A 14,291-nucleotide genomic window follows, 5' to 3' on the forward strand; every position below is an offset into this window, starting at 1 on the left:
ATGTCTATGCAAAATTCATAGATACAAAACTAATAATCTACTGGGTGGATGTGATGCAAAGCGAGAAAGTGGAACACTAAGGGTAGAGAAGAAACATTGCTGATCATCCAAAATATACTACTGCTGATCAAGAATTCATTGTTGCTGATGTTGGAAGGCAGCAAACTGAGACTGAAGCTGACGCTGCTACTAGGAAATAGATCAAATCTCAGCCAGCAACTGCTGTGTAAGGCCTTCAAAAACTAGAGGCTCCTCAGGAACTAAAGGCTCGTCAGTGTTCATATCATGTTCCTCTGCAATAGGCTCCTCAAGCTGTGCTGCTGCAGTAGGTCGCAATACGCGAAGACTAGCTCTTGATAGGACATCATTGAACAGATATGACATCATTGAGCATCTTATCATCCTCGAGGGCTACCAAGGTATCTTTGCTCTTGATAAAAGTGATCTTAACTTATTTCTTATTCCTCTAATGAAATCCTAATCTAGTAATAGCCTCTCCCTCTAATCTCTTGGACTCCTCAAACACTGACTCATTAATGGGTACTAAAAAATATCGTCGATCTTAGTAAATAATATTACCATAGGAAAGTAAATGATTGCTCACCCCAAGAGTATTAAGAATATGCCTAAGGATCACGTACTTTGTATTAACTGGCGTCCGTATAATAATATAATCCAATAGTCCCACATCCAACCAAGTTACCTCATCAGCATGTCCCTTCCTAGGTATTATATGCTAAAGGATGCTATGAAGTACTCAAACCTGTAGAGGTAAAAGTTGTGATTGGAATGGGAGGGAGCACACATCATTGGTAAGGTCTCTATGCTTACAAATGTTCCTCACCCCGTTAACATGAAGAAAAGGGTTGAACATAAGTTCTTTTCTATAGGTATAAAGTTGTAAGCCCTCATTCTCAATTCTTAGGATCGAGTTTAAATCTCTCACGTCAAACTCTATTGGCATGCCACCCATATTAGTAAATATCCTATGAAGTCTAGTGGCTACTCTAACACAAGAATGCAGTCATATGCTTCAAAATAAGATTCCTCAAAAACTGAAAGATCCAAGAAGCTTCACAATACCATGTTCTATTGGAACTAGGTACAATGGTAGAGCACTTTGTGACTTAGGAGCAAGCATCAATCTCATGCCCTTATCTATATTTAAGCAATTAAGAGTTGGTGAATGCAGACCAACAACAGTCACTTTACAACTTGCTAACATATCTCATGCATATCATGAGCGTAAGATTGAAGATGTCTTGGTAAAAGTAGACAAATTAATTTTTCCAGTAGATTTTATTGTACTAGATTTTGAGGCAGATAAGGAAGTACCAATTATAATTGGTGGACATTTCCTAACAACAGGGAAGACCCTAATTGATATGCAGAAAGCAAAGTTAACCATGAGGGTGAATGACCAACAAGTCACCTTCAATGTGCTAAAAGCTATAAAAAGTTCTGATGAGGTTGAAGACTGTAATTTCTTGAGTGTTGTAGACTTTATTGTGATAGAAAAAATAGACAGTTGCTGCAACAAAAAAGAAATCAAAGTTGCTACTTTTGAAGAACTTGAAGAAGAGGTTGCAGCAGCAACCTAGATAGTATGGTTAGAAGAAAAGCAATTTGTAAGACATGATAGACACTTTAAATCACTACATCTTTCAAACAGGGAATTAAACCAACAGTTTCATCTATTGAATCACCTCCTATTTTAGAATTGAAACTTTTACCTTCACACTTGAAATATGTTTATCTTGGCAAAAATAATACACTTCTTATAATTATTTCATCTTCTTTAAATACAGATCAAGAAAGGAGTTTTGGTAGAAGTGCTGGGGAAATACAAAAAGGCAATTGGATGGACTATGACAGATATTAATAGAATCAGCCCATCTATATGTATACACAAGATTCTGCTCGATGACTGTTACAGCAATTCAGTAGAGCAACATAGGAGATTAAAACCTATCATGAAGGAAGTTGTAAAAAAGGAGATCATCAAATGACTAGATGTTGGGATCATATACCCGGTCTATGATAGTTCTTGGGTGAGCCTAGTACAATGTGTTCTAAACAAATGTGGAGTAACAATTGTAGCAAATGAGAAGAATGAACTTTTTCCCACAAGACCACAAGGAATAATCACTTCCCACTGCCATTTATAGATCAGATGCTGGACAAACTTGCTGGAAAACATTACTACTGCTTCTTATATTGGTATTTAGGCTACAACCAGATTGTTATATCATCGGAGGACTAAGAGAAAACCACATTCACCTGCCCTTATGAAATTTTTACTTTCAGAAAAATGTCATTTAGTCTATGCAATGCTCCAGTAACCTTCCAAAGGCGTATGATGTCCATCTTTTCAGATATGGTTGAGAAGACATTGGAAGTTTTCATGGATGATTTCTCAGTCTTTGGAGAGGCATATGAAAATTGTTTGCATAACTTAAAAGATGTGCTTAAAAAGTGTGAAGAGACAAACTTGGTACTCAATTGGCAAAAATGCCACTTTATGGTACAAGAAGGCATAGTTCTAGGTTATAGAGTGTTCAAGAATAGGATAGAGGTGGACAATGCAAAGATAGAGGTGATAGATAAATTGCCACCTCCAACTTCAGTCAAGGGTATTAGAAGTTTTATGGGACATGCTAGGTTCTACAGAAGGTTCATCAAAGACTTTTCCAAAATAGCTAAACATTTATGTATGTTGCTCGAGCATGATAGGCCTTTTAATTTTGATGAAGATTGTTTCAAAAGCCTTTAGTGAGTTAAAGAAAGCTCTAGTAACAGCACCAGTTGTTATAGTGCCAGATTAGAGTCTACCTTTTGAGTTGATGTGTGATTCTAGTAACTATTCTATTGGAGCAGTGCTGGGACAGAGAAAAAACATGATTTTTCGCTCCATTTACTATGCCAGCAAAACTCTTACTACTGCTCAGATCAACTACACCACTACTGAAAAAGAGTTACTAGCAGTGGTGTTTGCCTTTGATAAATTCAGAGCCTACTTGGTAGGCACCAAAGTAATAGTTTACACAGACCATGCAGCAATAAAATATCTGATTTCAAAGAAGGATGCCAAACCAAGATTGATAAGATGGATCCTATTATTACAAGAGTTTGATTTGGAGATCAAGGATAGAAAAAAGACTGAAAATTAAGTAGCATATCATCTCTCAAGGCTAGAAGTAGATGTTAGCACATTGACCAAACAAGACATCACTGAAACATTCCATGATAAGCAAGTGTTAATGCTACAGCATGCACAAATATTGCAGTAAGCTAGACTCCCATAGTATGCAGATTTTGCTAATTATTTGGTGAGTGGGTTGTTACCACCTGATTTCAATTATCAACAGAAGAAGAAATTTTTTCATGATGTTAAAAGCTACTAGTGGGATGATCCATATTTATACAAGTTATGGTCAGACCATATGATCTGAAGATGTGTGCCTGATGAAGAAATCTCACATATATTGCATTTATGCCATGTTGCAGCATATGGAGGACATTACAAAACAGCTGCAAAAGTTCTACAATCAAGCTATTACTGGCCCTCTATTTTTAAATATGCTTATGAGTTTGCTAAATGTTGTGACAGGTGCCAAAGAATAGGAAACATATCTCAAAGACATGAAATGCCATTAACAAGCATTTTGGAGGTGGAGATTTTTTATGTATAGAGGATAGACTTCATGGGCCCGTTCCCACCATCCTTTGGGAACTTATATATTTTAGTTGTTGTGGACTATGTGTCTAACTGGGTGAAGGCTGCAGCACTGACAACAAATGATGCCAAAGCAGTGGTGAACTTTCTTCAGAAAAATATCTTTTCATAGTTTGGAACTCCAAGAGCAATCATTAGTGATGAAGGTACTCACTTTTGCAATAAGATATTTGCTGCAGCATTGGCTAAGTATGGAATTAAGTATAAGATTGCTACAACATATCACTCACAATCCAATGGTCAAGAAGAAGTGTCCAGCGGAGGATTAAAAAGATTTTAGAGAAAGTGGTGAACCCCATCAGAAAGGACTGGTCATTGCATTTGTATGACTTTTTATAGGCCTACAGAACAGTATACAAGACACCAATTGACATGTCTCCATACAAAATCATTTATAGAAAAGCTTGTCACCTACCCCTTAAGCTAGAGCATAAAGCATATTGGGCATTAAAGCAACTAAACCTGGATATATATGCTGCAGCAGAACAGAGAAAACTTTAACTTTGTGAACTTGATGAATTAAGGTTGTTCTCCTATGAAAATGCAAGGATCTATAAGGAGAAAACAAAATAATGGCATGACAAGTACATTCAGTAAAAGAGCTTAATTCTAGGCCAACTAGTTTTGCTTTATAACTCAAGATTAAAGTTATTTCTACGTAAATTGAAATCTAAGTGGTCAGGACCTTTCAAGCTAGTTAGAATTCATCATCAAGGGGTTTTGGATCTTTTAGATGAAAGAACAGACCAAGATTCAAGGTTAATGGCCATAGAGTAAAACATTACATGGATTCTACTATAGACCACTCAAAAGAGGACTTGCTCCTCAAAGATTCCACATTGTGAGAAATCAAGGAAGGTCAGGCTGAAGGACCGAAAATCAAGCGTTGATTGGGAGGCAACCTAACAATTAGGGAAGTTATCTTGATTTCTTTTTCTTTTTCTTTAGACTTAGGTTATCGTGTTTTTCTTTATAATTTTCATGAATTTCTTTATTTTATTAACTAGTTTCCTTTTATGTCTATTAAAAAAAAAAAGAGTAGTAAGAGGACATGAGACTCCCATGTTGATTGCTGCAGCATTGCACTTAACAAGACAGATAGATGGAGCTTTTCATTAAAATATGGAGTTTTACACCAGCATGTTGTAGCACGCAAGCTGATTGCTGCAGCACGCAAGCTGATTGCTGCAGCCCGCAAGCTGATTGCTGCAGCCTACTGATTACCGTTACAGTGATAAGGCGAGGGAAATTTCTTTTTACTGTTGAGGCTACAAAATGTTGACAGCTGGCGTGGTTAATATGGATCACGATTTTAAGGGATTACAATCCCTAAATTGTCGCATCACAATCCTTCTCCAATTCCAAATTAGAATTGTTTTAAATTTAAAATCCATATTTCGAAGTTTATCTCATTAAAATTGATTTCCTTCCTAAATTAATTTTTATAACATGTATAAATAAGAATTTCACTATGTAAATAAGGGACACCCTAATTTTATTTTATCTTTATCTTCCAGGAACCAAACCGATACTCTTACAACTCCTTGTAGCAACTGCACACTCATTCTCTTACAAGTACCTTCAACTTGCTCCAGCAATGCCTAAATACAATATCAAAGCACAACTTCTTAAGGACCCTTCCCACTTCCAGGGCTACAAGGCAGAAGGGAAATTTGAAGAACTTATAGAACCTAGAAAAATTTTGGAAGAAAAAGGCTTCTAATTTCCACTAAAGCCCTTAGGAATCGTTTAGACCATTCAAGCTATTGTAGCAAGACGAGGATGGGTAGACTTTTGTCAACATCGAATGGACCCTGTGGTGCCAATAGTGAAGGAATTCTATGCCAACATTCTAGGACAGGAACAAAAAACAATTTGGGTAAGTAACTCCCTCGTCCCTTTAGACCCACAAGTCAATAAAGCGTTTTACAACTTGCCCTTTGACGTAGAGTGTGAGTATTCCAAGCTGATTGCAAATATGACTGATAAAAGATGGAATAACATATTAAAAACCCTTACTGTAGAAGGGACATCATGGGCGAATGAGGAAGGTCGAGTGATCAATCGAATCGACTTAATCCTGTTGCTAAAGTGTGGGTCAAATTTTTAAAATCTAGATTATGTGATATTGGTGCTTTTATATGTCATTGTTCAGGGGCAACCAATTGATGTGGGAGCTATTATTGAAAGGGAAATTAGGGCTTGTGCCATGAAACAACATAAAACAGCAACCCTCTTGTTTCCATCTCTTATTACTAGCTTATGCTTAGTATTTGGGGTGTGGTCCACTGTTCAAGATAAGCACATTAAGAATGCAGGAGCTCTGAATGCTTGAACAATCAAAAAAATTATTGGAGAAACTACTGCAGCAAAACCAGAACCAGTTGATGTAACTAGTGCAAGAAGAGTTATTGGGGTGGAGAGAAGACTGCAAGAACTAAATGACAGTATTACCTAATGTGTTGCTATATAACAAAGAGAGAATAACATATTCTGGGCATACTTGATGCATTTGGAGAACAATCAGCATCAATTTTCTACATTTATGAAAAGCCAACACCTGGATTTGCCAGACTCTTTGTTACACAAGTTCAACTTTGGAGACCCAACAGCAGGGAGTGAGAAAGCTGTAACAGAACTAGATAATAAAGCTGAGCCAGACGAGGAAGGCCAGCCAGCACCAACAGAAGTAGAGGGTCTTGAGTCAGAAGCCCACAACTCACAAAAAATGAGAAAGCATGGGATTTAAGGGATAACAAAGTTGAGCCATCAAATATCACACCCCCAAGAAAAGAAGAAAGTATACCATTGGAGATGAGGATGATTTTGAAGCCGAGAAGGAACCACTAGTCCTAATCCCATCTTGTAAGGGTAAAGAAAAAGTCGAAAGTGAAGAGGACTCTGAGGATGTTTCAGCAGATATCAATGCAGAGTTAGAAGCAGCTGTTGAAAGGGTCACTCAAACACTTACAACAAAGAAGCGCCTCTTGCACATCATTGCTGAAATAACTACTAAGGAAGTTGCTGCAGCAAAATCTGCCTCAGCTGCAACCCTCTAACCTCCAACTCAATCTTCACCAAGACAACCAGCAAACATAGAGGGGCCACCTCTGGAGGTGTTGCAGCACCAAAAGAACCAGAGCACAAACGCACGAGATCCACTCAACCCACCTTTCTTGCTCCTACTTGTACTCCCTCAACCAGTCCAACGCCACGCCAAAAGAAATAGAAGTCTGCAGCCACACCTCAAGGTTCCTTTAAAGACTGTTTGAGGAATGCCACAAAAAAGAAGTGAATCTTATACTGCAGCAAAATAGATTACACCAGGGGAGTTCCCTTTACCAGCTCAATTTACTTTCTTTCCTGTCCAGAACTTCTCTTTTAGTTTTAATGCTTTTTACCACCATCTGCATGTGTAGTTTGATTGTTTTTGTGTGCATGTGAGGACATAACATCTTTCAAGTTTGAAGGGAGTTGTGCTAAGTTATATTATTGTGTTTAGAATATATTTTTGCAATGTGTGTGTAGTGTGGTATATAGCTCTGTTATCTAATTGTGAGTGGATCTAATAAAAGCCCAATGAGGATAACTTGAATGTTAATTTTAAAGTACCAAGTAGAACAATTCATGGACAAAGACTGAATTTTGTCATTACACATAAGCTTTGAGTAAGTCCTATGAGAATGTTGTAGCAAAAATCAGAGAACACAAAAAGGGCAGAAAAATCTCAAGTTTGGGGGAGGGGGAAGAAAAATAAACAAAATAGGTGCTTGCTGTTAAATAATTGTTGCTCTTATGGCTTAAGTTGTTGAGTAACCAGGGCTGAGTATGTACTCCATATGCATACTTGAGTCCAAAAGCAACAAGAGCTATGAGCATTGTTGTAGCAACTATAAAAAAATAAAAAGCCTTTTAGAGGAAGTCCTCTGTCTAAGATGTGGAAATAGTCAGGTCTATTCATGAGCCCCGTGTTTAGCCTTGAACTAAAGATGTCTATAAATATGACTATATTATACATATTGCTGCAGCAACTCTGATTTATGCATTTGTTAAGTAATTGAGTGTTATCATTACAACTGATTGATATTCACATGAAAAATCAATGATACATTGAAAAGAGTTTCTTGATAGATTAACATGTTTGCTAAATAGCACAGTTTGAGTTGACTTGTAACTATTGCCCCTAGATGTAAATATAATTTTGTTCTACCTCTGAATTTTATGCAATGTTTGTGTAATGTTATAGCACCTCTGAAATCTTATCAAAGTGGCACACATACACGCTGGACAGAATGAGACCTAAGTCTAGAACTTGAACTGCTATGGAAAATTTTGCATGATTAATAGTGTGATCTGAAGGTTGAAGAATCCTTACAAATTTGATGATAGAGCTAAGTTACTTATTGGATGATTGTGTGATTGTAGCGTTAGTGTTGTAGTCATTACTTGAGGACAAGTAATGGTTTAAGTTTAGGGGTGTGATAACTCTATGAAATGAGAGTTATCATGACATTTTTAGGCTTAAATCAAGACTACTTAGAGAGTAATTGATGTGTTTTAGTGCACTTTAATGATAGTTTGCATTACATTCATTTTAGTTTGAGTTTATTAAAGTTTATGTAATTTTTGAATAATTGTATGCCTAAAACATATGCTTAATTATAGGTAATTGGAAACTTAAATTTTATGGAAAGGATGTTGTTGCAATGGATTTATAAAGGACAAACAAACATGGCTATAGAAGAATTGGAGCAAGTCTGGAATAATAAAGATGTTGTAGCCATTGCTGTAGCAATCATCGAGCATTGACAGAAAAATTCGGGCAAGATATTCAGAATATTCTGATTTGTAGTTTTCTAATATGAAGATGTGCACCCTAAAGTTTTCAATTACCTTAATTTGCGATTATAAAAGGAGGCGTACATGAAAAAAAAAAGTCGTCAATCAAAATCAAAACAGAAAAGAGACAAAGAAGAAACAGAATTCCTTAGCAGAATCAATTGGAATTCGTTCTTTCTCATTCTTTTCTTGTTTAGTTGTATTTCATTGAGCATGAAGATGTATTCGATGGCTAAAACTTGGTTGTTTATTTACTTTTCATAAATTATGAACTAAATTTATTTGTGGTTGAGTGTTAAACTAGCTTGATGGTTAATTAACTGAATATCAATGTTACTGCATGTTTGCAATCACATTTTGCTTTGATAGTATTTATTTAAAGTCATTGTTTCGGCTGACCACCCATTTAATGATATAAGCTATGAAAGAGCCACAAAAGAGCCTATCATAGTAGAACATATCAAGGCAATACTTGGTCTTAAATTGAGTTTCCTCGATTAAGTTTAACTTGAGTCCTAAAAGGGTCATGCTTAATCTAAAATTAGTGATGAATTATAGGGATTCACCTTGTAGGGTAAAGAGAATTTGAACGTGTAATGTTATATCTTATATAGGTATAACAACTGGTCATTGTTAGGTTGCATAAAGATATAAGACATCCAACATGCTACCGTTGAGGATAAAGCTAGTTTCTGCCCAGTGCTGTAACAGATGATACAGCAATTGAGCTTAACATGCATAAAACAGTCAACACCATCAACAGAGTTTAAGCACTCAACTACTCAATTCCTAATGGTTTAACCTTTTTATTTAACGTGCAAATTCTATTCATTGCATTTTTATTGTGATTTTATTTTATTAAGTTATTTGGTCATATTAGTTGTATTGATTTAATTTAGAACATATATTGCACTGTTGAAATTTCTGTAGCAAGTCTGATAGCATCAATCCCTATGGATATAATTTTGATACTTATCCTTTTATTACTTGTTGTGTACACTTGCACATTGACACCATAGCAATTGAAGTAAAATCTACAACACCTAACAATGAAGCAGAGAAGAAAGAGATATATCAAGTACTGTATGCATCAACAATGACAAGTTTGATGTTCGCTATGATTTATACAAGACCAAACATTGCACAAAGCAGTGGAAGCGGTCAGTCAATTCATGGCAAATTCTAGTAGAGAGCATTGGAAAACTGTGAAAAGGATTTTGAGATACATCAGAGGAACCTTGGATATTGTATTTTGTTATGGAAGATAAGAATATATTGTCAAGGGCTGCGTGAATTCAAATTTTGTAGGAGACCTTAATAAAAGAAAATTCACTACTGGTTATGTGTTTACACTTGTAGAAGGAGTTATAAGCTAGGTTTCAAAATGATAGATTATTATGGCTTTATCTACCATAAAAGTAGAATACATGGCAGCTACACAAGCGTGCAAGGAAGCTATTTGTATACAAAGATTACTAGAAGAGCTTGGACACAAACAAAAGAAAATTTCTATGTTTTGTGATAGTCAGAGTGCCTTGAACATTGCAAGGAATCTAGCCTTTCATTTCAGGACAAAGCTTATAGTGGCACAATACCATTTCATTCAAGAAGTAGTGGAAAATAAAAGTGTGGATTTGCGGAAAATCCATACTAAGGAAAACCTAGCAGATGTTTTGACCAAGCTAATCAATGTTGACAATTTTATATAGCGTAGATCCTCGTGTGGCCTAGCAAAAACGTAAGTAATATGACAATGGTGAAACAGAAAGGATGGTGTGGAGATTGATTGATTCTCAATTAAATCTTCAAGTGGGAGAATTTTAGAGTAAAAAACAATAAAAAATAGTGTCTTTATGATCATGCGGCCTACCATTTTTAGTAGTGCCGCAATGTTTTAAAGAAAAAGAAAGAAAAAGATGGGCAGCCGCAATATTTGACTTTCAAGCAAATGTTTTTGCCTATAAATGCAAGCTCATTTAAGAGCTTTCCATTCAATTTGTGAGAGTGAGTTGAAAGTTTAAGAAATTTGAGAAATTATAAAGCTCTTGAGAGATTAGTGAGTGAAAGGTTGGGTGTATTGGGGTTCTAAATAGTGAGGCAAAAATATTACAATATTTGTAATTCTTATTTCACTAGTAAAGTTTAATCCCTTTGTCTTCGCTCGTGAAAGTAGGTTAAAAGTAAAACCACATAAATTTTGATGTCCTGTGTGATCATTATTTCCAATTTCACTTTAGTTGTATGTCTGCTTCACTAATTAATTTTCCTAACAAGAGAAAGGGTGGTAGAGAAAGTAAAGGCGCAAAAATTAAAAATTTGTAGGTGTAGTCGAAAAATGAAATCAAATGGGAAGGGGGGTTTAGGTGCCGTAACGATTGAGAATAAGATGAATACGTTGGATGAGCAGTAGCTGGAATAGTGCGTCCGTCTCTAGTTCTAAGACGTTGATAGCAAATTCATCCTAGTTCCATCACAGTTGGTAAGTGACTCGATGCTTTATAATGTCAATTCAAAACAATAAAGAATTTAAACTAGGATTTGAATGCTATTGCATTATTTAGTTCCATGTCTTTATATTTGATATTAAAGAGAAATTTGAATTTATGGTAAAATGGATATGATGGCAAGTAAAAGGCCTGAGCAAGAAGTTCATTATTTGTTGGTACCGATGATGTGAAGTAATCTCACATGCGACTTCAGCTGGTAGCATGGCACATGTAGCTCACATTCTAAACAACTATCAACTGGGACTTTGTCGTTGTGCATTTGGGATGTTGACAATTGGACAGTTGCCCGATTTTCTCTCAAACAGATTGATTGGGTTTGTGGGTGATGCGGTTGCAAGTTGCTTCATTGATTCTTTCTATTTTGATTTGGGAATTTACGGGGTTAAGGGTTTAATTATATTTGATTTTGATATAATTAAACGTCTAGTTAATAAAATTTTGGTTTAAAAATTTTTTATTTTATAATTTTTATATTTAAAAATTTATTTTATTTATATTTAACATATTAAATGTTGTCTACAAATACTCTTGTGATGTTATTAGAAATTAACAGTTGTTAATGGTAAAGTGGGTGGATTTCACACTTTATATTTGATAGGTAAAAAATTGAATAAATTTAAAATTTTATAATATTTTTAATAATGTAATAATCTTAAAGTAGACAACTGACAATATTCTTATAACAAAAAATAATCAACTTTACCAATTATATTTTTATTATATTTATATATTATGTGCACTATGCATTCGTATTATATATTTTTGGCATTTATTTAGGGTAAAATTGTAATTTTCTCATTTGGAGGCAAAAAAGTCATTTGCCCAATATTCTGTTAATTCTCTTAACAACGTATAGACAGAAGTGGATGGGTGCAAGATAATGTAATTTCAGGTGGAAATCAACCAAAAAGATATGTGTATTTTTGAAAAAAACATGAAAAATAGGTGGTCGGTGAATAATTGCCCATTCACTCATAAGTTATTAAAAGTATAAATCAATTAATATTTCCATAAATAAACAAATACAATAAATAAATGTTTATACATAATAAATAATCTATGTTGCTGTTGTCAGTATCGTCCGTCACCTGCATTAGAGATAGTCATCATCCACTCACATGATAGATACCATGTGGTCGATAATTTTGTGATCTACACAATGGTGATACTTACGTTGGCAATGAAGACTTCATTAAATAGCATGCACCGCCCAACAAAAACCTAGTTGAACAAAAACCTAGTTGTCGGACGCTGCTATGTGTAAAGGAAGTGGCAATGCCACTCCTTTGGCCTCCTTTTGATGGCAACGTTATGGTAGCCAGTGTATTTGAGGCGTGCGTGTTCTCCTCTGCCAACGACGACATAACTATTATGTAGGGAAGACAATTTGGAGTTTGATAGTGTCGGTGTTGTTGCTCTGGGAGTACTTTCGCTGGACGCTAGTGGCAACATTGGAGACGATGCCAACACCCGCGATGGCTGTGTTACTTGAGTTATTTTTTAAAAACTAAATTTCCAAATGTTAATAAATTACATTATCTAAGTGCATGGGTATTTTTAGAAATATGTTGTTACAATAAAAACAAAATTGGTAATACATATTATAATACCAGATTCTTCAAAATTTTGTTTTTTAAAACCTATTTCCAATAACTTCTAATGTTTATGAAATTCTAACTAAACAACCCAAGAAGGGGGTGAATTGAGTATTTAAAAAATATACAAATAAAATCACAAAACAATTAAAATCAACGCTTTAAGAAATTCAATGATAATAAATTTAAAAATACATAAATTTAAAGATATAAGAGAGAAGAAAACAAACACATGAATTTTTACGTGGTTCGGCAAAATTCGCCTACATCTATGGCTTGAGATTCCACTTTTTAAGCCTTCTAAGGCTTCAAGATTTTTACAATTGACTTCCAAAGTGTGAGTAAACCTTTACAAATAGAGATGAACACCCACACCTCTTTTCCCAAATGTTTTTTCACACTTACACTCACTCAATTTTGATATTGAAATGAAGTTTACAAGAATTACTCTCTACAAGAGTGTATAAACAAATGATAGCTCAATAATGACTCAATGTATGTAGATAATCAAAATGAAAGCTAAGGTATGTTCTATGAATTGGTTTTAGCTTATTTGAGATTGAAAAAGTTGTTAGATTTGAATTTGATTTGGGTTTTTATAGTTTAAACAATCAAATCAATCATTATTGAGTTTCTGGGGACTTGCCGGATCACCGCTAAAATGAGGCGGTTAGCCACTATGCTGATATGGCTAGTTATTGTTGCAAATTAGATTTGAAAATTTGGTCTAAGTGGTCCGCTAGTTTTTAGCTGGCTAGCCACTATCTATCTAGATAGGAAGCGGTTTGCCGCTTATTTTAAGTAGTTAGTCGCTACCTTCTGGTCTTCAAATGGTTAGCCGCTATTTGTGAAGTGGTTAGCCGCTACTATTTTGGATTTTATAGATTTACCTAAAAATTTTTAAAATTATACTATGACCCAAATTTGTTAAACATTTGTGAATAAGTCCATTTTTAGAATTTAAAAACAACACTTATTGATTTCAAAGTTCAAAACTTTTCAGTCTAGTCTAAGAATTTCAAAATCAATCAATTTGATAAAATGATTTATCTTTGTAAAAATAAAATCTTTAGTTTACAAAAAAGTGATAATTTGTTTAAAAACTACAATGGATATCGCGAGCTTTTAAAATGCTAGATTATACATAGATTAAATTATACTAGCTTTATAAGAATTATGCAATATAAATCACTTGAGCTAGTACCCTCATTGTTTGTCTTTGATCATACCGTTGTCCACTGAGTGTCTTGAGCTTGATTTCACTTGAATGATTTTTGCCCTTCAAGAACTTGTGAGATTGTGAACAATAAATTTATCATTTTATCCTTTTTACATATTGTTTGTTATCATCAAAATTAAAGATCGTATAGCCGTTTAGGGCAACAGTTTAGTATAAAAACAAATTATTTGAGAATTAAATTTTCAAACAATATATTTTAAAAAGCATTTACCGAGTGCTCGATTGTCAAATAAGTGATTATTTGACAAGTGAAGGCAATCCCAAACATGCTCAAAATCTAACATTAATTAAAAGAGTTTTAATTAGACTTTTATTTATTTACTTGAGTTATGAGAGTATAATTTTTCGGTTTCAATTGTATGTGCGTTGTTAGT

General features: G+C 34.6%; 1 protein-coding gene across 1 annotated transcript; it reads left to right on the forward strand.

Annotated features, from left to right (window-relative positions):
• Window positions 1–1,028: 1,028 nt before the first annotated feature.
• LOC127899883 (uncharacterized) lies at window positions 1,029–1,601 on the forward strand. Its single transcript, XM_052434025.1, has one exon. It carries the CDS (start codon window positions 1,029–1,031, stop codon window positions 1,599–1,601), a length of 573 nt encoding a protein of 190 aa, XP_052289985.1.
• The last annotated feature ends 12,690 nt before the right edge of the window (window positions 1,602–14,291 follow it).

The sequence above is a fragment of the Citrus sinensis genome, chromosome 9, assembly GCF_022201045.2.
Source record: "Citrus sinensis cultivar Valencia sweet orange chromosome 9, DVS_A1.0, whole genome shotgun sequence".
NCBI lineage: Eukaryota > Viridiplantae > Streptophyta > Magnoliopsida > Sapindales > Rutaceae > Citrus > Citrus sinensis.